This window comes from Acartia tonsa, chromosome 6 (assembly GCF_053477335.1).
Source record: "Acartia tonsa isolate MP-2025a chromosome 6, ASM5347733v1, whole genome shotgun sequence".
In the NCBI taxonomy this organism is placed as follows: domain Eukaryota; kingdom Metazoa; phylum Arthropoda; class Copepoda; order Calanoida; family Acartiidae; genus Acartia; species Acartia tonsa.
Window position 1 is genome coordinate 43,122,672 of NC_137265.1, and position 26,347 is coordinate 43,149,018.

A 26,347-nucleotide genomic window follows, 5' to 3' on the forward strand; every position below is an offset into this window, starting at 1 on the left:
TCCAGCCTGAGAACGTCTCTTTAAATGACATTAAGACAGTGCTGCCTCGCATTTCTCAGGATGTATTTTTTACATCTTGGGATTTGCGGGGTATGTACCATCAAGTACATCTAGATCCTGCCATTACTGAATTTTTTGGTTTTTGTTATAAAAATGCTGATAATTCCTACTCTTTTTACAAATATTTAAGGCTTCCCTTCGGGGTTGCCTCAGCCGTGTTTTTAGTTGATGCTTTGATACGTCCAGTTAAACATTTTTGTCACCGTCACAATATAGACGTGAGTGTCTATATTGATGACGGCCTGACTGTCGAATTGAATTATTTTAAATGTCTCCTTAGTACACACTTTGTCCTATCAGTTTTACTATGTGCAGGTTGGCATTTTCAACTTTCTAAATGTCAACTAGAACCTGTTCGTCGTATACAATATTTAGGTTTTATTCTTGATAGTAGTAAAATGATAATTTCCTTGCCCACAGTAAAAATTCAGAAAGTTTTATTCCTTCTTGATAAAATTTTACTTGCTTTTGATTCTAATGATCCTGTAGATGTTACAATGTTAGCCTCTTTTTTAGGCAAACTATGTCATGCATATTTTAGTCATGGAGATTTTATTCGTGTTGTAGCTAGAAACTCTAATCATGCTCTTGGTGTTTACACCTCACAGTATGGCTGGAAAGGAGCTTTGTTTGTCAATACAGATATGTTTCAAGAATTGTCCCTCTGTAAAGAACATTTTGTTTCTTTAAATGGACAACCCATTCGTACAGAATCTAAAACAATAGAAGTTTTTTCCCCCCATCAAACATCTTTTTTAATTGACAACATTGACCCTAATGACTTAAACAAACATTGTAATATTTTTGTGTCAGACGCTTCTGACCACTCAGCCTTTTCATTCAAAGCTGGAGACTGTAAGATTATTTCTGATTATTTATTTACTCCACAAGAGGCTGAATTATCTTCAGGCCATAGAGAACTTTTAAGTATTATTAAAGCTTTTGAACATTATAGCAATTATTTTGCCTCCCTCAAAGGACAGTTGGTTATTTGGATAACGGATAGTATGTGTCTTTACTCTTTTTTGCGTATTGGAAGCCGTAATTTAGTTATTCAAAAATTATTAATTCAATTAAAAATTCTAGAGTTCCAATACGCAATCCGTATTTTACCTAAATGGATGCCCCGAGACAGCTCACTCATCACTTTAGCAGATTTAGGCTCTAAGCTTTTTAAATCCTCTAATGAATTTGGGATTAGTTCTAACGATTTTCAATTTCTTCAAAATTATTTTTCTATCAAATTTTCAATTGACTGTTTCGCAACATCTAAAAATTATAAAGTAGAGAAATTCATTTCCCCTTTTCCACAACTAAATTGTTTTGATATTGATTTTTTCACAGTTTCTCTGACTAGTTCAGAATGTTACTACATCCACCCCCCAATTTCTCTCCTTTCTCGTGTTTTTAATAAATTAAAATTGTATGAGGATATAACAGCAGTGGTAGTTTTGCCCTTATGGCCGACATACCCTTTTTGGAATTGTATTGTTAAAGGATCTTATTTTAATTCTTTTGTCAAAAATTTTCTTCTCTGGGATCCTTATTACATTGCTTCTACACCTAATAATTTTTTCAACGGTCATAAGACGTTTAAAACTCTAGCCTTATTGATTCATACCGGTAAAGACTATGCAATTCCTTTACCGAAATTTTAATCAATATGTTTTTTTTAATGACTTGTACAAAATTTTTTTCAGCATTTTACAATGAGAACGGCTTTCAAACATTCAGCTGTAAATTATCATAAGTTTAATGCTCCGTTACAAACTTTCAAAGACAATAGGCCTCTAGAAAAGAGAGGCCCTCTTTATTTTCCTTCAGTTTTAGAGAAATACAACCTTACAGAAAAAAGGAAACGTCATATAAAATTGACAGCGTCTTCAAGAACTAAGTCCACGCAACTACTCCACAACCGTACTTTACGCCGTTTTGAAATTTTCTGCGAAAACAGAAATAAAACTCTGTTAAATTTTTCAAAAAAGGATTTAGCCGCCTACATAGAATACTTAGAGGACTCCGCAGCTAAAAAATCCGCCGTAGTCGGTTTGGCAGGCGCGATAGATTTTCGTGCCAGTGCATTAGATATGAAATCCCCCTGGACCCCCCAAATAGAAAGAATGTATCAGGGTATTACGAGAAGAGCCTCTGCAGAACAGCCTTTAACCAAGAAAGCGCCTAAACTGCCCATAAAATACCTGACCTTGGCCATTGATAAGCACGTGACACCTTTTCTAAAGAATCCAGATCAGGTAATCCGTTTTCATATAAATCATAAATCTTTTTTCGAATAAATTTTTGATTAATACTTACTACTTAGCTATTTAAAGTTTTTCGGACCAAACTACATTTAATATACGGAGTTTTTTACACTTCTTTCTTTTGTTTCGCATTCATATTGATCCCTAATAGAAATCTTAATTCTTAAAATTCAAATTTAGTTTTTCGGATCAAACTATTTTAAGATATGGAGTTTTTACACTTTCCTATTTTTCCATTTCACATTAATATTGTTTTTCTAATAGAAACCTTGTTTTCTTAAGATTCCCATTGTGACCCTCCGAGCAATCGTGGCTCAGCACCTTCAGTACAGCTTGTGCGCGCGCATATCTGACCTGTTGAGATTGAGAGCTTGTGATCTAGCGGTTACCACACTAGGAGACACGCCAGCAATGAGCATAACCTTCAGATCTTCTAAAACTGACCCTAGGTATTTATTTGACAAGAAAAATCTTTTTTTTTTAAATTCTTCTTTTTCCCAAAAACTTTTAAAAAAATATTTTTTTCAAGATTTTTCAAATATCATATGACATTCTTTTCTACCTATTTCTTACTTTCTATTAAGTTGAACATTACAGTATAGTTGCAAAATAATTTCTAATTATCTTAAAACAAATTCCTTTCAAAGTTTTTTAATTTCTTAGTTCGAAATTTTTTAAAAAAACTTATATTTACAAACGATTTCTTAACTATTACCTACTTTCCTCTACCTTAAAAATTGTTAAAGAAAATTCCAGAAAAATCTTTTTTCAAAATTCCAAATTTTTATAAATTCTTCAACTCTGTATTTCATCTAGAACATCATTGATTTTTACACAAAAACATAAACATTATTTTTCTAGATTCGAGGGCTCCACCAGTTACGTGATCTTCAACGGATCGGAGTATTGTCTTTATTCACTGCTGGTCCTGTATTACAATAGGCTCCGGTTATATTCATCAGATACATCCTGCTTGGATACTAGCTATCTGCTGCCACGTACAGGGAATGGTACCACTTCGAAATCTTCTAGGCGAGTTTTTTAAGCATAATAAATTCACACATTTCTTTGTTCCTTTTTTAAGTTTTCACAAAATTTTATTGGTAATTATATTTTTTTAGAATCCTAGTCGCAGATGGACGTTACGCCATTTCAGCTTCCACCTTAATGAAGGATGTAAACTTAATTTATAGTAACTTAGGACTTAAGCATAAAATTACATCTAAATCTGCTAAAAGCTTAGGAGTGTCATCTGCCTTTAGATTAGGTATGAGCGATGATCATATCCGAATCTTAGGCAGATGGCGCTCCATAGCTACAGCTCAACATTATCGAGCCATTGATGACACAACGCTCATTGAAATTTTTTCCAAGATTATGCTAAAATCCTCGAGCACAGCAGTCCCCAGGTCTTTAGCAGCCCTTACAGACCAAGCCTCCAATTCCATCGCTTCACGGACGACTCCTTCTTGGTCCTCAGCCCATTCGGCACCCCTGAACCGTGCCCTTATCTTCCAGATTTTGTTAGCTTCGGGCTATCTAGACCCCCAAGGATGCCCTCTCAACAACGAGGGTTATCCCCTCCCTCAAGACGTTCCGGAGGTTAGAGCCAACGGCGAGGAACTCCTAGCCATTGAGTCCTCTCAAACTTTCATAGTAACTCTGCCGAACTAAGTTATTATACACTTTGTATTATTTTTATATTTATGCTTTTTAAATGCTTAAATAAACAAAATTTTTTAAAATTGCATATTAGTTCTTTTCTCAGTATTTTTTCAGATTACTTACAATGTTTCTTTTTTAAGAAAAAAGAATTTTTTAATAACTACCTACCATAAATTTATTAATCTTTCGATTTCGAACTGGTTTTATTTATCCGATTATTCTCGCGAATTTCTTCGTTTTCATTTCGATTGGTTCCTAAATACTTATCGAATTCTTCGAAATTTCCCAATATTTAAACTCTTTTAGCTTATTTTCGACGGATTCTTTAGTGATTTATGGAATATCGATCGATAAAAAATATTAATTGTAGCATAAGGAAACGAAATAAGACGTTTTTAATGGAATAACATGAAGTTACAAAATGGGGACAACTGACTGTTCATTACACAGGTCACAAAAGTTTTATAATAATGTTTTCTTATTAGTTGGCATGACAACTTTGGGAACTTTAGTGAATTTTGATTGGTTGGTAAGTTTAATTTCATGTTCGAACGTTTCAACCACTAATTTTACTCTACAAAATGAGGAACCATTGTTGGGGATGTACATCAATTTATTGACACTTGTCTTATCCATTTAGATCCCTGCCAACGTCCCCTCACTCCCTGGTAATGACTTCAATAAATCCAACGACAGACTTGAAATGAAGCTTTGCTACAAAAAAATAGCTTTTTTACATAAAAATATTTATTTATAATATTACAAAAATTTAAATTACTAATTACAAAATATATATAAGTGTAAATTTAATTATTTAATTAATTCTACAGTAAATAATTCACAAAATTAAAAATTTCTAAGCTCACTAAATTTTATTTTTGTTTTATTTATTTCATTATTTAAGACAAAATAAAAGCTAAATACGAAAATTGACAAATAGCAAAAAGAACAAAAGTACAAAATAGAGATTTTTAAAATATCAATATCAGATCTAATATTTTACTTATACAATACATGGTATAATTTTTTCACTCTTTAAATTTAAATTTAGTATGATTTCACAAATATATTTTATCCATAGTCCGACTTATAGGTTTAAAAATATTTCATTAAAGCTGTTTCAATTTTCACCTTATATGCTGTCATGATATAAACATAAGTCGATGAAGGTTTCTGGTAGTAGTCTGTATATGCAACATCATGTTAGTGTAATGTCTGCCATGAACACTTTAATTTTATGGTATATCGTTGACATAAAACTTTCAACAAGGCAAAGGACGACCTTGATGATTTATTTCTTGGTTTCTGTGTATGATAGAGTTGTCCTCTGAAGTTAAAATCTGTTACTACTATTTGAAGAAGCCCTCATAAATTTGAGGGCCATAGTAGCGTCTATACCATGCACTATTCCGACTATGTACCCCATCACCTAAAAAAGAAAATAAAAATATTAATGTCTTACCTACTATTGTTATTCATAAAAAATTATATTGTACAGGTTTTTTATGAATACGATTTATAGAAACTTTTATACCCTTAAAAAATAGATTATTCACATGTGTAAAAGGATTTGGGACAAACGACCTAAAGACATAATAAGACCTAATGAACAAAAGTCTAAGTTGTGATGGTGGTAAATTGGGTACAAGGCATTCCCGCAGGGTTATACTACCACAGTTATAGGCCTCGCAGGTTTAAGGGCCAAGCAAAGGGAAAAAAGGATGTGTCCTTTTCTTTCGCCATTATAATATCATAGAATAAGGACTGCGTGAGATAAATTAAACTTGATAAAACAAACATGAACAAACAGACGTACGGACATAATAGTAGTCGCGCTACCAAAATTGTCTAATTACATAAACAGCTGTCATGGCGGGATACGCTGAAAATCCAGGTATAGTTTGGTAGAAATAATACAGGTGGAAATGAACAGCTGTGGCCAGGAAGGTGCTAGCCGCCAGGTACAGCCCACAGGACACACCGTTAAATATCACCTAAACAATAAATTAGTTTTATTAGTGATTTCTTCAAAATGCTTTAAAAATTTAAATATCTAAATTTTTTCATTTATGCATATGCTAAGACTAGAGTGTGCATCTAGAGGCTCTGTATTCAAAGAATTAGTTACGGGACAGAAAAATCTTAAATTATAATAGTCCAAAGCCATCCAATGACCTATGTGAAGCTTTCCTATAAAGGAGAACTCAATCAGTTTAGTATTGATTGAAATCTTAAGCTTCAGACAAAAAACCTTTGTACTTTATTAAATATAGGATGGACATTAAAGTAATATATAAATTTATTGGATGGACAGTTTGAGGATTTAAGCTGTATAGAACAGAATTTTCTTTCAAATTCTAAGCCTGGAAGTCGCTTGTCAACAGATATAATAGAACAGTAGGATTTTACAGACCAACATTGGTGAAATATAGATTAGCTACTCAATAAAATAAACAAACCTACCTCAAATAAAGAAGGTCTAACCCTGTTATAAGTAGCTGGTGAGCAGATATAACAGAAGAGCAGAACCGTACTGGTAAGCAGGCATGCTGAACAGCAGGTCAGGTAAATTGAATAACTAGCCCCCAAATCTTGTCCATACCTGAAAAAAATAGGTTTCAATATGAGTAAAATTTGAATAAGGAAATTCAGGATGGGAGGGGACATTGGACTGTAAATTATGCTGGTACCCAAAGTTGCATAAACACGTTCTATTATTCGTTGTCTTTAAAACTAACAGTGTCTACACATGTCCACTAAACATTTTAATCAGCAAAAACGAGTAATCGTAATTTTGAGGTTGAAATAAATTTATTGTTCATTGTCTTATCCCTTAAGATCACTAAAAAGTACAAATTCTGAAAAATTAAAAAAACTTACTTCATGCCATATCTAAGAAGTAGAAACTGGCAGGTCAGACCAATAACAAATTCTATAATTTTAACAGCTGCTGTCGGCGTCTTGAGGAAGCCAGTGTGGAGACAGGTACAGACACGGCACACCCCGCACAAGTCAAACCCAGGCTGACCGCTGGAGCTGGCAGGTGACAGGTAGCCAGATTGACCGCTTGGTGGCGCTATATATACCTGAAAATAAGATAATAATTTTATTCCGTATTGTAAAATATACATCCAAATTTTTTTTATCTTTGTGCAATGAAATTGTTTGAATTTATTCGATTTGAGTGATAGACGGACGTAGTAACGGTTAACCATACGCTAGATAAAAACATGGATTGGACAATGAAAGAAACTATATATATTAAAATCGTTTGCCTTTTTCTGACAAAATATTAAGTAGCCTTGCTGGTTGGAACATAGTTATTTATCGCATCGTATTATAAACAGCTTTCCGCGGATATAAAAATGTACAACTATAAGATTAAAACTAGTTTTGTTAGCCCCGAGATGCCGGTCCTAATCCAGTGGATATTAATCGGTGTCAAAGCCATACTGGAAAATGTTTTGTTAGCCCCAAGGTGCCGGTTCTAATCCAGCGGATATTAATCGGTTTCAAAGCCATAGTGGAAAAAGATTTAATGATAATACCTGTCTCATTGGTAGGGGACTGTGTGTGGTGGATCTCGAGGATTTAGTCATCCACGGCATTTTGATTCAGGTTTCTTGATTCAGTAATCTGAAATATTCATTACATATTAGAGATGATTTATGACACAAGCAGGAATTAAATAGCTTAAAAGTTGTCTAGAGCTTTCTCTCAAAGTGCCCACAACCCCTCTTTAAAAAAAAAGTAAGTTGAAAATAAGTTCGGTTACCCAGTACCCAATCAAATAACCATAATCGAACCTTACCAAAAGTAATAAACAATACACGAAATTCTACCCCTCTCCCCTTTTATTTTTTTTCAGTTCTGTGCTCGACTAGGAATTTTGAGTGAAACTACCAGTTGTCTAGGACTAACATGAAGTTTCCTATTGTAAACATAAGGTAACATGCACACTAAGAGGCACACACACTCACATATAACTCAGGGGGGGGGGGGCATTGAACTGTTTATTACACTAATCCCCAAAGTTTTATAATAACGAATTCTTTTTATTGTTGGAATAACTACTTAGGGTACTTTTATTGAACTTTAATTGGTTGGTTCATTAAGTTGAGTGTCCAAACGTTGTCTAAAGAATGGGTATTTTGTGTATCATCATTGGGGATGTACATCAATTTATCGACCCTTGTCTTATCCCTTTAGATAAGCTGGTTTGTATACTAACAAAAATTGCAAGAAATAAATTTAAGTCTAAAAAAATGAATTTATCACAGATGTCTTTAATCATGAAATCAGTGTCACTTATTTAGCATCAAAACAAGGGGAATTTTGTGAAAAGTAGTGTGGCATTAATATCTTTCACTAATCTACAGGTGAAAATAGATATAGGATATATTGACAGGAAAAATTTGTCATTCATTTAACTTGCTAATATGGACCTCATTTATTGGTCAGTTCGTTCAGCCAGTAGTTGGGGAGGGGAGGGATAGGGTAATTTTAACAGCTGCGAGAATCATTTTATCTGAGCACATGAAAATCTGTTGCAATATCCAAGTAATAATATAACGATTACCGAGAATGCATGACTGCCGAGCCCTTGTATTTCGTGTTAAAACAATAGTACTATTAAAATTGCTATAAAGTAAAAATATAGATATCTTATGATATATTCAGTAAATGGAAAGTTCAGTAGTTATCTTAATCTTAAGCTACTGACAAAAATACTTTATTACTTTATATAATGGGATATGGATTCTAATAGTTATAATTTCACTTATTTAGTTATTATATGTAAATTTTTTTATATTTTAACTAAATGTATTCACTTAACATGTGTTATACTTGTATTTACATTAAGATGAATGAAAAATAACTAAGTTACAAGTACTTGCAAAACAACCGGTTAAAAAAACACTGTCTGGAGGGTTTATCTGTCTCTCCATCTATCTGTCAGTCTGTGTGTGTGTGTCTATGTGTCTGTCTGTCAGTGTGTCTATCTGTCAGCATGTCTGGCTGTTAGTCTGTCAGTGTGTGGGGTGAAACTACGACAGAACATTGCACTTGTGTTCCTATGAAAACATCTGATTTCTACATGCCTTTAAATCACAAAGGTATAGCATGGGCTTAAACATGAATAAAAATAGTTTATATGTATAATCCAATTGAGGGGGGGGGGGGATATCAAAATCCCTCTGTGCATAAATTTCATTCTTGGGTGTTTTTTCATAGAAGCTTTTTGGATGTCCTATAATATCTTGCAAACAACTTTACCAATAGAGTTCTCTACTTTGCATAGCTTCTGGGATGGTTTAAGGCATTTCAATTAATAGATTAAGTCTTTGGATGGTTTCAGGTTATTTTGTTCCCCTTTCATCCTCCTTCCAATACAAAGACCTTATTTCTTACTTATTAGATGGTAAGGGCGAAGCTATACTAAAAGTTATAGAAGTTTATAATAGGCATATGAGGGTTGTACATATCTGTACATGAAAAAATAACATTATATTTAAATACTTTTGAGTTGGTAATTAAATACTAAAATAACTATATGCCTAACTAATGGCTTTGAGGTTTTTGGAAGTCAAAAATATTCATTAAAAACTATAACTTTCTTTGAATTAAATGAATGAAAAATATTTTGTCCAAATTTTAGACAATTGTGAATTTGGGAAAGAGGTAAGGCGTGCGCGTGTCTGTGCATAAAGTTAGCGAAAAGGAAGGGGGGAGGGTGTATTTGCAAGGTTGTAGTACTTAAAAGCAAGCAAAGAAGACTGTAAATTATACTGATACCCTAAGTTTTTTTGTCTCTAATTCTCCGGATTTAAAACTTTTAATTGATTGGCACAAACTAGCAGTGTCCAAAATTTCCCATCCTTTTTAATCCAAAGAAGTGATAATTTTGTTTGTAATAATTGGGGATGTACATAAATTTTTCGTTCATTATCTCATCCCTAAAGATCTTTGACTTAAAAGTCATTTCGCATGAAACAAATATTGTTTCTCTTACAGATATAAATTATATCTAGGGTTTTATATTTTAGAGTTTTTATGAGAGGAAGAACGATCAACCCATCAATTTAGATTCTTAGAATAGAAATAAAGAAAGGCGGGAGGGTTGCTCTAATTACTCTATATTTTGGTGTCTACCCAACAAGAATGACTAATATCTGCATATAATAGCCTTCAATAAAAAGCCAGATATATAAAGAGCCAGATAGAAGTAACATATGCTGCAAATTTTATGACTTTAGGTAAATAAACCCTGACAATAGAAAACATGGTATACACAGTTTTTTTTTGCTAAAATGAATGATTTTAAGGGCATACCCTTTTTCCACTTTCTTCTGAAGACAAACTATAGAAACTGTTTGTTTTTATTTTAAGCAAAATAGTTTTCATGTAGATTATCTCCTTAAAATGATTACATGATACACAAGAAGAATCAAAGAAAGATTAGTTTATCGTCCATAATCCTATCCCTTTAACTATTGCTTATAATACATTACATAGTTTAAATGTTTCACATCTTATGTGCAAGCAGCCTATGTTATTATTATGTTGTGATTCGTGTCATTTAATGTCTCAAGAACCTAATTTAAAGAAAGGGTGTGCACTTAATTCCGCATATAAATCATAAAGAACTGTATATTATCACAACAGCGTAAACTGGCCATTTAAAATTTGCATCTTTGCTTAGTGTCTTTATACAGATGCTAGCAAGCTAAGCCCCTAGGGGGTCTCCTAAAAAGGCTTCACTGTAAAGGAGAACCATATTGGTCCTTCGCTTCATTCAGAATACAAATATCCTCTTACTTTTATACAAGGATGAAAAGCTATGATCTGCGATGCTATGCGAAAGTGAATGCACACCGAAGAAAGCAGCCGGCTTAGATTTCATTGTGGATATAGTGTTTCCTATTTTTATTCCCCTTTTTTCTTAGCGAAACTTCTCTGTGTGTACGTCAGCATGTCCGTAACGCTATAAGTAGAATGTGATTATCTCGACTCTTATTAAAGGCTAATAATTTTTGCTAAAGATACCCCTTAGCAAATTAAAATTATCTAAATGATATAAATTACCTACTTGTTTCGTCGGGCTGGAACCCAGTATTAGTGTCGGACTGATTATGACGTAACAAAAAAAATTAGCCAATGAGAGGCCACTATGAATTTTACCATTGGTCAATAATGTCCTCTCATTGGCTAATTTTTTTTGTTACGTCATAATTAGTCCGACACTATTACTGGGTTCGTCGGGCTGTCGTTCATTTTATACAATTAAACAAGTATTTAATATAAAGGTTTTGTGATTTTATATCATCTATAAAATTATTGTCACTCTTTATTGCCCCCCTCTCTTTTTATATCTTTTGGACATCTGATCCATAACTCACTTTGTCCACGTGTTCATCAACTTGAGCTTTGCTACTTGTGGATGTTGACATCCTTGTTTCGTAGAAGAGCTTAAATTCTACCCTGTTATAAGAATTTTAACTTATTCATCATGGAGGGGACATTAAATTGTAAGGAATATATTCGTTGGCTTTAACACTTTGGGAGTTTATTATTGAATTTTGATTGGGTTGTACAAACTATTTAACAGTATTTAAACTTTTCTATCCATAATCTGGTTTTACATATTATTTTAGATCTCTCGGCGGACGGCTTAATAAACCTTAAGTAAAGACTGTGTAAAAAGCTGGTTTTAGGCTATTTTGCTGTGATTTAATCAGCCCTATAAGAAAATCAATGAGGTTTGACAGGGTTGTTTAAATACTAATCATTTAGGAATGTGTTTTTACTAGGTAAGAAGGGTTCATTGGACTGGAAATTTTACTAGTGCTCAAAGTTTTATAAACACTCCACCTCATTTGCTGGTATTTCAATCCATAATTTATCCTTATAAAGTTGTAATGTGCATCAATATTTATCGTCTAATGGCTTATCCCTTAAAATCCCTGATATTTACAGATAAAAACACCTGCAAAACTTTTTTGATGTTAATTAAAAAAATGAAAAATCTTACATTTAGCATTATTCTAAACTAATTTTGTTTTAAAATCTTTCTATAAATAAAACACTTCTTAATATATAGTTAGCTAGATCTTAAAAGACAAACAAACAAAAAAAACTCCCATTATTAAACGATTTTATCCCTTTTTTTCTATTTTTATCACCTTTCATTGATTTAAAAATATATAATTACCTTTTTTATAATTATTTCACAAATTAAAGATTAAAATCTATATTTTAACTCTTTTTAAACACTTGTTATTTTTGTATGAGTCACAAAATAGCTGCTTTCACTTTGAAGTTAAAGTATATACTGAATGTTTTTCTAGAATTCTATATTGTATTAAGCACTAGAATGTTCTAATCTATGAGTAATACAATTTCGACATTATTGCATCACTATGGCTCTAAACCAATATATATTTATTATATATTATATTTTATGTCTATATTGCGTCATATTTTGGGTTGTGTACGCATAGAATGCGTAATTGTAGGGAGCGTATGTAAAAAGGGGAAGGGCGTAAGAAATTGGGACAGCCTCCAATTTCTCTATTTTTTTCGTTCGGGCAAATAAAATGCACATTAACTGATATTAATATTGTTTATTCACTTATTTTTATGTATTCATATTTTAACTATGTAGGTACACAAACAAAGGAATTCACTTTAATATATTTTACTATTTTGGTTCAATTCTATTTTAAGAATGTTTAACTGCTATTTTTACATAATTGTTTAAAATAAAAGTTTAAAAACTAATGCTAGTTAAGTATTAAGTAAGTGTAAGTAAGTAGTAAAGTACTAAGTAAAAGTAACTAAAATATTTAATTCAATATATTTTAAGATTAAGATGTGTGTTTTTCTTCGTTGGGGACTTTATAACAAGAATAACTGTAGTCAATAATAGCGTAATGAAAAATGCAAAAAGCTATAACCTAATAAGGGAAAAATTGTAACTAAAATTTAGTTAATACACCCTCTTAATTTTGACTAGGTGGTGGATACACCCTCCTTCTATAACTTCTTTGAATAAACATAAATATAGTTTTAAGCTATTTTCTGGCAGAGGCTAGTTGCAGCCTTTATTTATTCTGAAAACTGAACAGATCTAAGTTTAGTTTAAAAAGAAGCTTTGCTACTGAAATATTTAGAAAAGAAAGGAAGATAAAACTTTGTGGGGGTGAATATATGACGTCACAAGTTTCGATGCAGTAGGGGGAGGGCTAGATAGCCGCACTATTATAAAAAGTATTATTATAATTCTAATCTATATAATATGACATATTGTGCAAATTTAAAAGGTTTTTGTTTGTTTGTCCTAACGTTAATCACTAAACCGACACATTAATTCTTTTTATAGAAAGAATTTTTATCCATGGTATTATTCAAAATTTAGGTCTCTGTTTGGTTTTAGGCTATTTTTCTGACACCTCACTAAATTACATGCTGATAAATATTAAATAAGATAAAGGAAGAAAAATCTTTGTGTGAGTGGAATCTATGACGTCACACGTTTCTGTGCAGTGGGAGGGCTAGATAGCCGCAAATACTATTAAATAAAGTATCATTACAACTCTTTATTATATAACATATTATATAAATTAGTAAGGTTATTTGTTTGTTTGTTCTAAAACTAACCACTGAATCCTTTAAATGGATAATCTTTATAGGCCATGGAGTGGTTTAATTTCAAAATTAAAGTTTTAATTGGTTTTAGGCTATTTTTCTGCCATCACACTTCATTACATGCCGACGAAAAAAAAGATAAAGGAAGAAAAAACTTTGTTGGGGTTGAAATCTATAATGTCACAAATTTCGGTGCAGTAGGAGGGCCAGACAGCCGCAAATCCTTTTATAAAAAGAAGAGTAGTTAAAGTTATTTTGTTTAACCGTTAAGATCTCAATAATAATATAACCGATTGGATTATTCTTTTGGAGAAGCTTTATTTAGGTCCTGGCATGTTTTTTTTTAAATTAAAGTCGTTGTATGTTTTAGGCTATTTTTCAGCAGCCTTACTCATATAAATGTAGTAGGATGAAGGACAAAAGAATAAAAATACTTTGTAGGGGTGAAATATATAACGTCACAAGTTACGGTTCAGTATAGGGGCCAGACAGCCGCATATCTTTATAATAAAGTAACAGGATGTTTGTTTGTCTGTTTGTACTGAAGGATCTCAATAACCACCCGACCTATTTGATTATTCTTTTAGATAGCTTTATCCAGGTCTTTTTATTTTGAAATTAAATTCCTCGTTTGGTTTTAGGCTATTTTTCAGCCGCCTTACTAATATAAATGTAGTAGGATGAAGGACAAAAGAAGATAAAGAAAGAAAAAACTTTGTGGGGGTGAATTATATGACGTCACAAGTATCAGTGCAGTGGGAGGGAGGGCTAGACAGCCGCATATCATCCTTTAATATAAATATATATGTTTATGCCTTTCTATATCATTGGATCTCGCTATCAGATTGATATACATGGTTTTCCTCTACAGTAAAGCTTCTTTTTGGTCCAGGAAAGGTTTGTAACAATTTTGGGGAAGTTACGTTCACCCTCCTAAGAGAAAATTGAAATAAGATTGAAAGGGGAGGATCGCCTTGTCTTTCCTCCCTCTGTCCGCGACTGAATTATACCTGATTCTTGAAATAAAATCTGTGACGTCACATTTGTGAAATATGCAAGATTGCTTACAATTTCTAGGTTGGGGGGGAATAGTAAAAAGTCTCAAGGATTTCTGGATGTATAAATAGAAGATAAATAGACTACTATTAAAACAATATAGAACTTATGATGTAGGAAAATTTAAAAGTAAACAATGTCAAGATCCATAAATAGCGAAGCACAGAAAAAAAGAACTTTTAAGGAAACAAATTTTCATATAGAGTAGATGATCATTAATCTGAGAATCATCAAATTTTTTATTATTGCAATATCTACTTTATTTTATTTTGACTTTCATTCAAATCTTAAATTTATTAGTTATATAGTTTCTTTCCTTCTGTAAAATTCACCAAACCTCTTAAATTATTCAAACAAAATGTATGTATTATTAATTGGAGTGTGTAATTTTTGTTAAAATCGAGGCTATTTCAAATTTAAGGTCGATAGTACGATTAATCAATAATTTGGCCATGTTTAGAATCGTTCTATTGATTAAAAACGTTGCATGATGATTCTTGTACCAAAAAGGAACAAGTGAGAAAGCGAAGCACTATAGACGTCCAAGGGGGGGGGGGGTAAATACCCCCCCCCCCCAAAATAAAAAATCTCAAATAAAAAAAATTTTTGCGCGCTATGCGCGCATTTTTAATATTATATATTTTAAAAATTTAAATTACCCCCCCCAAAAATTTTACCCCAGGGGTAAATTTTTTTTTTTGGGGGGGGGAGAAACTAAATTTACCCCTGCCAACAGATTTCAGGGGGGGTAATTACCCCCCCCCCCCGAGCAAATTTTACCCCCGGGGTAAAAATTTTGGGGGGGGTAAAAAAAATTTGTGGTGCGCTTCGCGCGCCATTTACCCCCCCCCCCCCAAAAAAACGAATTACCCCCCCCCTTAAAAAATTTTTACCCCCCCCCAACAAAAAAAAGCTTGGACGCCCCCTTTAATTATTACTTGAAAGTCCGAATATCTAATTTTATAATGTCTTGAATTCGTTTCATGAAAAAGTTGTTGAGCTTCGCTTTAATGGATGTTGTCATCCTTCTTTTATTTTATAACTAAGATGTGTGGTGTTTTTTTCTTAAGTTTTTGGTTATATGCTTAGTAAATTTAGCTTTAATAAGAATTAACATGAATATATCAAATTTGGAAAACCTTCCTTTAAAACAAGGATTACAACATACAAAAGTAGGGAAGCAATTAAAATTAGAAATATCATTAAGAAAATTAAACAAACTAATTGACAAAATTAATTTTTGAAAGCATGTTCATATTCCCTAATTTACAGGAATCTTAATGCTCAGGGATGGGACAATAGCTGTTAAATTATAAAACAAAATTATTTATTATTTGATGGAAACAAGGTTGATACTGTACACCACCTAACAAAGACTGAATCTTACCTCAAAAGCTGACGAATGGCAGAACAAATTTTAAATTTCAAATTTTGGGGAGGAGTGGAATTTGCAGTTCATTGTTATATTTCCACCCTGGAAATTTATTCCCAAGAAAATCTTTGACCTCATCTCATATTGTAGCTGAGTAAATCAAATTTCCCTCCTACTGAGGAGCGACAAACAAATTGAGTCATAGAGAAGCTTAGCTAAAGAATACATCAGACAAATGTTTATATGGGGTATTAGTTCAAGCAACACCCAAAAGACCCTTTGATTGCACACCTTTTATTGGGAAGGTCCTACTCTACCAAATATATATGCATAATTGCTCTCCTATATAGTAATTGATTGTCAGACGTCTGACAAACAGCATAGCCACTGTCTAGTACAAAAATACATGGCTATGTGAAGATGAAAACTGTCAAAATATTTATTTTCCTGCTGATTTCTGTTTGAATTATTCAATTTGAAAACAACTATGTTTATGCCGTGTCCTTGTTTACGAGTAGCTTCCCTCTAAAACTGGCCTTAATATCAGCATATAACATAATATCCCCCACAGCCCCAAAAAGTATTTCTACCTGCCCCCCTCCCAATTCTCGAAAAAAACATTTTTCAACCCCCCCCCCCTCCCCTTTTATATGTGCAGCTTTATATCCTGTCCGTTCATTTTTTCATCATAGGCAGGGAGGGTGATGTCAATGACGATAAAATCAAGTTAGAACCCTATAATTCACATTTACTGCTACCAAATTCAGAAAATGATACAGAATTTAGGGATATATCTTTGTTTAATTCAATATCCCGTTGTCCTATCCCCTGTAATCCTGATGATTGCCCTTTTTTTTCTTCCAACGCCCTTTTATCCCCCATCCCTCTTGTTCAGAGCCGTACTCTGTTGTTCTTGATCTTGAATTTTTGTACCAACTCAACCATTCCCCCCTCCCTCTTCCCTTCACGTCCATGCATTAACCCGGTTTTGTGGGCGAATCTTTCAGTATAGCTGTATTAAAATATAGTAGAGCAGCACTAGAACTAACTAACTAACGCCACCACCCTTAAATTCCCCCGCTTCTTACACAGTTCGACCTTCCTTCCTTCCACCCTTCCATCCAACAACTTCAATATTAAGCGCCTGGCGCAATGGTTGTATGTGTGTGTGTGTGTGTAGTTGCGCGCACAGCACAGCAGAGTGCGTGCGTCAGTGCGTTACATTCTCCAAACGCGCATAGATCAGTCGAGAAAGATTCTAGTGATATGGTTACCAAATAATAGTGTACTTTTTTTGGTTAATCAAAATGAACGAAAAGTAGTAAAACTTTGTGATGTCGCCAGCAAAGGGTTAACACATGAGTACATAAATTACTGATAGTCCGCAAGAACCGGTTTGTTTTCAAAACAAACTCGGGTTTAGTCGAGTGACAACCATACTGAGTTAAGGATATTATATTATAGAGTTGTTGTTACGAAACAAGTGAAAGATTGTGCGTGTGTGTGTGTGTTAAGGTCAGGGTTAAGCTGCTGGTACTGCAGCCGTACATCCAGCTACCTGCCTACAACTAACTGGACAGCTTCGCTTCTATGGATATAATATCTTGTTTAATGAAATAACATATATTTTTATATATGTTTAATATAAGTTTGTGACGCATTTTTGAGTGATTTAGAGGCTTCTAGATCCTAATTTTGACAAGCGGAATGAATCGAGAAGGAATTTATAGCGGGGTAAGTTATTTACTTTTTTGGCTCTAAAGTGGTTTCGCCGTTAACATGAAGTTTATTTTATGTTGATGTAAATTTCTAGTGTTTTTAATAGTTGTTTAACGCATCGTATTATAGACAGCTATCCGCGGATAGTAAGATATAAAAGTTATTAGAGTAATTCCGTTTTTAGCAAAAACTTGTTTTTATATTTTGTATTAATATTTTTAAATGGTTTCGAAGCCATACTGGATAAAGGATTTTTTTAGTTTACGCTTTGAAAAAAAAAATACCTTAGGGTTAGCTCGTTTTATTAGCACTTATAAGTGAGGCAAACAAAAACTATTTATTAGTTCTGACGTTTTTTAAAGACTATTTCACAGTTTAATTATTCTTTCCCTTTAGTTTGAACATTCTAGACCCTAATATTCGTGTCTAGATATTGCTATATGCCGTTCATGATATGAGTCACCTATAGGTTATTTTATTAATAGATAACTGTTTTTCATCCTATTATCCTATTTTTTGTGATTCACTTTATAGGTGAAGGAGGGGAATAACATTTCTCGTGTTCATTCAAATCCGGTTGTTATGAACCGGTTCCATTCGAAAAAACTATGTCTAGCATCGTATTATATCCAGGTTTCTAAGAATATAGAAATTTACAATCATAATATTAAAATCATTTTTTTTGCCCGTGCATTCGGCACCTCGGGGCTAAAAGAACTGGTTTTAATCTTATAATTGTACTTTCTATATCCGCGGAAAACTGTTTATAATACGATGCGAGAAATAACTATCATTTATTCGTTTTATCTAAAAATTCAAACATGAACAATTAGATAGATTTTTTGAAAGATACGCGTCTAAATAGCCTTAAACCGGCCTAGCTTTAGCCTCCAATTTTCTGTTGCACTGTTAGAGGCCTTGATTCTGCAAAAAAATTCAATTTGAAATTGCTGAAAATTTGGATATTTTAAAATTATTTTGTTCTGTAACTAAAGGGAAGTGGATAAGTATGGGGAAAAAGAAGTGGGTTTGGAGAAATTTTCATTAGAATTGTTTTTCAGAATCTTGGTCTCTTGTCCCTGATAACTGTAAAAATCTACTAATCTAATGATGATTTGATCAAGGGTCAAAAAGTACTTTGCACTTTTAGAGGTATTAAACATATTTTTGGGGATTATGAAATGATATTATAAATATCATCCTGTTGTATAAAGTAGTAAGGTTTTTTTTGATTGGTCTGCTATGATGTCATTAATCACTGAACCGATAGAGTTCTCCAATTTATGAAAGCTTAGTAAAGGTCAGACTTTTTTTATTTTTAAATTAGTTTTGCATTCAATAACTCCATGAACGCGAAGCTCTAAAACGGTAGGACAAACAAATATTAACACTTCTAGTGTGTCAGAACTAATAAGCAGCATATAAATGTATATGTCTAAACAAAATTGAGACAAACATAATGTCATGCTAATGCACAATTGATATATTCAGAGAAAATATTTGTTATGCTTTTTGATCTGGGGAAAAGTTTAAATCTAAATTGTTTTTCTACGGATGAATTATCCTTGCCTAATGTATATGCCATTGTGTGTGTCTGTGTGGTTATGTGTGTGGTTCTGTGTTTTACTTATGTATGTGTGTGTGAATGTGTGTTGATATCAAAAATGCATCAAATTCTAGTTTTCCTGGTTTTAACATTTTGTTGCTCCGCAAAATCCATTTTATATCCAGTGGACCAGCCACCCTCCCCTCCCCATAAATATGTTTCGTCGTTAAATGTATTTCTAATACTTCTGTTAGGTTAGGTCAAATAAGGTTTTGGAGAGCCCTGTCGGGCAGTGGCTCGGAAGGGATAGGGCACCGTGGGGTTAGCCCTGCTTTCCTAGATCCACTTGGGTATTAAAATACAGAAGGAGGGGGGGGGGGTACTTACGGTCTACTTTTATAATAAGTTATATAACCTGTTGCCCAGATCTTAGAATCACAATTGAATAAAAAATTAAAATCCATCAAAAAATACATTTCGAAAAAATTAATCAAATACCTCATTTTAAAAATACAGGTTTATTAAAACCACAATATAGGTAATTGTTTAACTTTATATTAATATAAAAATATTTTTTATACATTTATACTTCTAAATGATTTTTATTTAACACTGCAAAGGACCAAAAAAAGAAAGACAATGATAACGACATCTTTTTTTTGTCCAATATTTGGCTGCCATTATTTTGCGGAGTTTGAATTCAAATTTTTGCAAAATCATGGTTCGCCAATATTATATACAATATACTCTACAAGTGTTATTGTAATTCAGCAAAATCTTTGATTGCTAATATTAAATACAACAATATGCTTTACAAGTGTGGTATTGATGCAACAAAATCTAATTTCGCCAATATTATAAGAAAGTGTGCAATAAGTAGAGCAAAATAGTACTTAAACCTTGAGTATCTATAACTTACAATTATGTTCAAATATCAGTATTAGTGGCATACACAGGGTTTTGCTAGGGATTGACAATTTGACACCCTACTTAAACTAAAATTTTGGGAGGTGTTATACAGACAACAATAGGGATGTAGTTTTCAATGGCAATGGGGTTGATACACCCCCCTCGGTGTCCACCCGCCCACTGAAAAGTGAAACAAGTGCTCCTGAATTGGTGAATAGATGCACTAAATAATAACTAGATAAACATTATTATTTTTAACATATCACCAAGGATACCATTTTATTAAATCCATTTAGTGTAAAAATAAATGCTATATATTTTTTATTTATAATAAAAGCTTCTATAAATATTGAAAATATTTTGTTACTCTATATGCACTCCATAGATAAATATATATTGTAAATGGATTATAAATTAACTGTTAGTATATCTTTTTTGCTTTTATCAGAGCAACAACTTAACCCTTTAAGCAAGAATACCACTTTTTTAACCCTTCTGTGCAGAAAATATAATAAAGAGGATTTTATATGCCTTTTTAGGGAGTGTTGGGATGGAAAGGAGGTGGATAATAAAATCCTTAAGTGTAAGATATATGATAGGTGAGGGGAATGTTTAAAAAATTCAATTCAACGCCCTCCCCACCCCTCAGAAAAAAATATGAATTTCACGTGCTGGTGATTCAATATCTAGCCCCTGAATCCAATCGTGTACATTTCTCATAACTTTTTTTTAGACTTTTTAACTGCAAAGATGAGTTTGTAGTTTTCATTAACCAAATGTCAAAACTTTTCAGAAGCGAATTAATTCTGTATTCATGGTAGTACGTCTGTTTGGTTAATTAGCAGTATTGACATAAAAAAATATTCTATTATATAAAGAAGTAAAGTTTTTTTGTCTGTGGGTTAAAATTTCAATGAATACTGAACCGATTGAGTTCTCCATTTTATAAAAACATCACATTAGTTCCTGAATGGCTTTAGGCTATACAGAGCCTCTAGAAGCTAGGGGTGCAGCCGATACAATGTAGCTGCAATATGAAGTTTTTTAGATACTGTAATCAATGTATTTTTAGGGCATTAAGAAACTTCACAAAAAGCTAACAAATCATAATTTTCTTTGCACCTAATTAAAAGGGGGGGGGGGGTTTAATGCAACCATCTCGTAATCAGTGATTAAATGGCACTTACAATTCGAATTTCGATCTGAAGTTTTGCATGAGTAATCCTTGGTAGGTCTATTTTCCCTAAATCGAACAAAAAGTTGAAAAAGTAACGGCTAACGGCTCAGCCGTTTAGCCGTTTTTTGGCTATTTTTAGGGCAAATCTGCCATAAATTATGTAGGAATCAATTTTTAAAAACATATTTTTGCTTTAAATCATGTGAAATGATACAAAAAAAAACATTTTTAGATTTCTAGTACCAGCAACTAGCGGCTAGAACCGTTTGAAAACGTTTTGGAGCAGCATAGAGTATTATGTAGGGATAGGTTTCGTGATGATTTCCCTTGAAAATAGTTTTAAAAATGGCTAAACTGCTGAGCCGCCAGCCGTTAGCTGTTACTTTTCCAACTTTTTGTTCAATTTAAGAAAATAGACCTACTAAGGATTACTCATACAAAATTCCAGATCAAAATTCGAATTCTAAGTGCCATTTGCTCACTGATTACGAGATGGTTGCATTAAACCCCACCCCCCCCCCCCTTATTGCCTACTTTGTTAATATACTTTCAGCATACTAGGATTTTTTTTTATGTGTATAGTACATATTTCGAATTTCCTATAAAAATCTCCCCTCTCTTAATCCTTTTGAGTGTTACCTTATTTATTTTTACAAAGAAGCCATGTTTTTCCCCGTTGTGATAGTTTTCATTCTTGTTTAGTTAATTAAATGTTAGCTTAGTAATGGTTCGTGTTAATCTTTTCAAAGAATTGTGTCTCTTTTGCACCAAAAGTTTGGCGTTATTTTTTCAGGAGCGTAGTTGCACGTTAACTTTTGATGTGTTTGCTTGTAGATTTATAATGTTCTTGTTTCTCTATAGTAGGATTTCTGTTCAAAGGAATAAGATGTATTTTAATCTTCATGACGTTCTGCTTATTTCTGACAATTTATTTAGTTTTGCATTAAGTAAAAAGATGACTACAAAGATGACTACAGGTCTATCCATACAAATCCAAAAATGCTCATCTTTGCTGTTATTCTTCTGATTTTCAAATCTTCTGTGGCTAGAAATATTTAGATTTTATTTCTTGTGGTTCTATTGGTGCTAAAAACTTATCTTGCTCTCGACCCTAATAGAAACGTTAAAGCTAATCTTGATTGATTACAAATGCCGAACTCCCTTCCCAATTCTGTTTCTCTTTTAGTAAATGTTTAGTTACACGTATTTTCTATAACTATTTTAATTATTTTTTTCCATTTAATGAACTGAACAGGATTTAATTTTCTACTTACTCTATACAGGGAGGGGAGGAACATTAAGCTGTTGATGAACAATGTCCCAAAAGTTTTATAATAATGTTGTCTTATCTGTAGGTTTTACAACTTTGGGGACTTTTATTGAATTTTGATTTGTTGGTTTATTAAGTTGAGTGTCCTAGCGTTTTAACCAAATAATTATAATATACTTTTGTTTAGTATCATAGGGGATGTACATCAATTTATCTGCCATTGTCTTATGCCTTTAGATCCCTGCTATACAACTGACACTTTTATATAAATATATAAATTGTTTTTATTTCTTGGGGTTATAAAAGAAGAATAAATAAGTTCGGGAGGGGAGGGGGGGGGGTAATAGATTTATTGGATAAAAATACAAAGAGGGGCGGGGGAAGGGGCACGGGGGTGCGTGGGCGTGGTCCTTCAGCTACCAATTTTGAGTTGCTTAATAAATATATTAGAAAAATAGGCCAAATATTATTTACGGTGTAGCAACTCTTTAACTTGGATTAGTATGTACGTACATCTGTCCGACCGTCTCACCGTCACATAATGATTGCCAAGAAGCCAGTCTTCACGCATTCTAGACTGTATTTTAGTATCTAAGCAGATTTCACTTTGTTAGCAATTAGAATTATGAAGTCTCTACGGAGGTTTTCTTTTATAAGCTTTTACATTTTTTAGCTTTCAAATGGGAAATGTTGCCACTAATGCACATAATTGTTCTTGTTTTTATACAATTTATTTTGAGTTAGCCCTCTAATTCAAGCTGTATGTTTTATTAAAAGCAAAGTTGTATAATTATGATCCGTGCGTCTGTCTTTTGAGCTATAATTTAACTATGTTAGAATCGTCCTGTTTATTTCAAACTTTGCATGTTTTTTTCTGTAACACTAGGGCAACTTTTACAAAAGAACTCTATGATTATCACGATAAAGTCCTAATTTTTACTTTATGTTGATTTTTTCGGTCTTTTTGATAAGTTGATCTTCGCCTTTATGGATGTTGTCAACCTTGCCTAATGTTATAACAAATAAATGACTTGATATTATTTGGATCACGTTCACCACGCCTCTTTACCTTGCATTCTCCATGCAGGGAATGGATAACTAAATAAAAAAAACTATTGTGCCTGTAACTTTTCTGCCAGTTAAAATTGATAATAATTTCATAAGTAAAATAATTGTAAGCTAACAATCCTCCATATTATAAAGTAAAATTTGATGTCTGCCAGTTAAGATATCGTCAATGACTAGATTAATTGAGTTCAAGATTTTAGGGAAGCTTTATCAAGGTGCTTCGCCCTCCCCCTTTAAAACATAGTGAGGTAAATTGCCTCTAGTAGTATAATAAAATGCTAAGAAATACACCAAGAAAAACATACAAAAATATTTATATATTTCTTATTCCAAATCATAATTGAAAGTACAACGGCGCTTGAATTAATCTTAACCCCCCTGTCTTTCCCCAAAAACAGTAACAAAGCAGTTATTACTTTATTTTCAGATCAAAATCTAATTTTGGTGGTACTTAATGTCTTTAATTGTTTGCTTTAGAGCCATGATTTGATAAAATTACAATACTCTAGTTATATAAGATTAAACTTTTCCAGGGAGTGAGAGGGCAGTGGACTGCAAATTACACTGGTACCCAAAGTTTTATAAACATGTTATTCTATTGTTTGGGTCCAATCTAGTAGTTTTCAAACTTATTAACCAATTCGTGACAAAAGTGATAATTTTGTTTATCATTATTTGGGATAATTATCAATCTTATGTTCATTGTTTTATCCTTTAAGATCCCTGACAATTCGGTCAAATATTTCCAAAACAATACTTTTAGAGGTTCTGTCACTTTGTGAATTAAGGGTTAGGCAAAGGAAACATTTTTAATTAATAATGGATGTAGAATATACGTAGATATTTTGACAGGGGAAAAATTGTCTTCAATTTTGCTTGCTAATATGGACTCATTTAATGGCCAGTTCGTTCATCTAGTAGGAGCGAGGGGATGAAGGTATCGTTATTCTAGCCCGCTGCAAGTTTCAATTTATTGGAGAACATGAAAATCTGATTTAAGATCCAAGTAATAATATATCTATTGAGTTATTACATTTTTCTTATTTGTTTAAAAACCGAATTAAAGGTTTTATCTAAATGTAAATGTACCGTAGAAAAATATTCTAAAATAGGGGTAGTCCTATGAATGATATTTAAGAAAATCATTTTCCCTAATTGGATACTTATTATGAAACTAACATTTCTATTGCTTTAGGGGGATAGATTCTTATTGACAAAACAACTTATCCGTTTATTCTTTAAGAAGTTTAAAAATGTTATTTAAAGTGGACATTTAGAGCAATTTTTACCCATTGTTTTCTAACAAAAGTAAACGGTATGGTTACTCTTTCTTTAAATAACTGATTTTTGTCATTTTTTTTAGATATTTATGAAGGTATTGTAAGGGATAATACAATCGAAAGTTAATTATGTATATTCTCAGTTATGATAAAGAAAATTTCCAATTATAAAAGTTAAAATTGTTACTACCTAGCTAGTTTGTACAAGCCAATCAAAATATGATATAAGTTCCCAATATTGTAATCAACTAATTAGACTACGTTACAGTCTAATGTAATATTTGTATAAGAAAAATTATATATGCATTATATTTATTCTAGCAGCTGCGCCCCTGGCATTTAAGGACTTTGTATCGTTAACGGGGGGGGGGGGGGGCAAAAAACAGCCTAAGACCATCCAAAGACATAAATCCAATGATAAAATATCATATAACAGTCGCGAGACCTATTTGAAGCTTCCCTAAAATTGTAAGCTTTCTTTGTTTAATGGAAAAAATTGCTATCATTGTTGCGCAAGTTATAATTATCAAGGTATCAATAATACTTGTCTCGAATTTTTTTGGGATTTATTATGATGAGAAATGTTTAAATTGTTTTCCCCTAACAGTTATTACTGTATTGGGAAATTTTAACAAGGAAAATTATGTCCATTTTCTGTAGAACTTGTAGCAGAGGGAGGGAAGAGACATTCTTTTAGCCCCACAAAGTTTTGTAATATATTGATAATGTTTTCTTATTCGTCGGCCTAACAACTTGAGGGACTTTTATTTAATTTTGGTTGGTTGGTTCATTAAATGTTGAATGTCAAAACGTTTTGACCATTAATTGTAATCTTCAGAAGGGGTATTTTTTGTATATTCATTTTGTATGTACATCAACTTATCTGCCATTGTCTTATTCTTTAGATTCCGAACTAAATTTTGACGGACTGACCCTAATTATATAGCAGCCATGCGTGCTACTAAAACCACTAGACATGTAATAAATACTTGATTTTACTAGGGTCTTTCATAATATATTTTCCCATTAGGGCAATTTAAAGACATAAACTTGTAAGTTAAACGATGTGTTTAATATAATAGTTATTTATCTTATCGTATTATAGACAGCTTTCAAAAGTTGTAATTGGCTGAGATTCTTTCTTGATTCAAAGCTTCGTATTCGCGAAACTAGTTGTCACAGCAGCTGTATTAAAAATTATAAGAGAACAAGATAAGCAAAAATATCGGATGCTTATTTAAGATAGAAACTTAGCCTATTACATTATTACCAATCGTCCAAATAATCACCATTTTAAAAATGAGATCTAAAATGGG

The 26,347-nt window shown here is 32.5% G+C and overlaps 3 protein-coding genes across 4 annotated transcripts in view; 2 read left to right on the top strand and 1 right to left on the bottom strand.

Annotated features, from left to right (window-relative positions):
* The first annotated feature begins 1,764 nt into the window (after window positions 1-1,764).
* LOC145323392 (uncharacterized) lies at window positions 1,765-3,999 on the top strand. The gene is made up of 4 exons (XM_080165814.1): window positions 1,765-2,312; window positions 2,604-2,770; window positions 3,183-3,353; window positions 3,721-3,999. Exons 1-4 carry the CDS (start codon window positions 1,770-1,772, stop codon window positions 3,926-3,928), a joined length of 1,089 nt encoding a protein of 362 aa, XP_080021940.1. The 5' UTR covers window positions 1,765-1,769; the 3' UTR covers window positions 3,929-3,999.
* Window positions 4,000-4,714: 715 nt separating this feature from the next.
* sing (MARVEL domain-containing protein sing) lies at window positions 4,715-12,812 on the bottom strand. The gene is made up of 6 exons (XM_080164977.1): window positions 12,199-12,812; window positions 7,535-7,622; window positions 6,867-7,072; window positions 6,450-6,588; window positions 5,843-5,980; window positions 4,715-5,415 (listed from the first exon to the last, which is right to left on the bottom strand). The coding sequence occupies exons 2-6, from the start codon at window positions 7,592-7,594 to the stop codon at window positions 5,320-5,322; spliced, it is 639 nt and encodes a 212-aa protein (XP_080021103.1). The 5' UTR covers window positions 7,595-7,622; window positions 12,199-12,812; the 3' UTR covers window positions 4,715-5,319.
* A 4,521-nt stretch (window positions 12,813-17,333) lies between these two features.
* Window positions 17,334-26,347, top strand: part of kkv (hyaluronan synthase-like protein kkv) — a 110,095-nt gene continuing 101,081 nt past the window's right edge. For both annotated transcript variants that reach the window (XM_080164979.1, XM_080164980.1), the window contains exon 1: window positions 17,334-17,796. In XM_080164979.1, coding sequence (XP_080021105.1) covers window positions 17,770-17,796 — 27 coding nt within the window. In that variant the 5' untranslated portion in view covers window positions 17,334-17,769. The remainder of the gene's footprint in view (window positions 17,797-26,347) is intronic.

Coding starts and splice junctions, on each gene's coding strand:
- sing (XM_080164977.1), bottom strand. CDS start 7,594: ATGCCGTGGATGACTAAATCCTCGAGATCCACCACACACAGTCCCCTA. Junction 7,073..7,534: donor GTCCCCTACCAATGAGACAG/GTATTATCATTA, acceptor TCTTATTTTCAG/GTATATATAGCGCCACCAAG. Junction 5,981..6,449: donor TTAGACCTTCTTTATTTGAG/GTAGGTTTGTTT, acceptor TTTATTGTTTAG/GTGATATTTAACGGTGTGTC.
- LOC145323392 (XM_080165814.1), top strand. CDS start 1,770: ATGAGAACGGCTTTCAAACATTCAGCTGTAAATTATCATAAGTTTAAT. Junction 2,313..2,603: donor TTCTAAAGAATCCAGATCAG/GTAATCCGTTTT, acceptor TGTTTTCTTAAG/ATTCCCATTGTGACCCTCCG. Junction 2,771..3,182: donor TCTTCTAAAACTGACCCTAG/GTATTTATTTGA, acceptor TTATTTTTCTAG/ATTCGAGGGCTCCACCAGTT.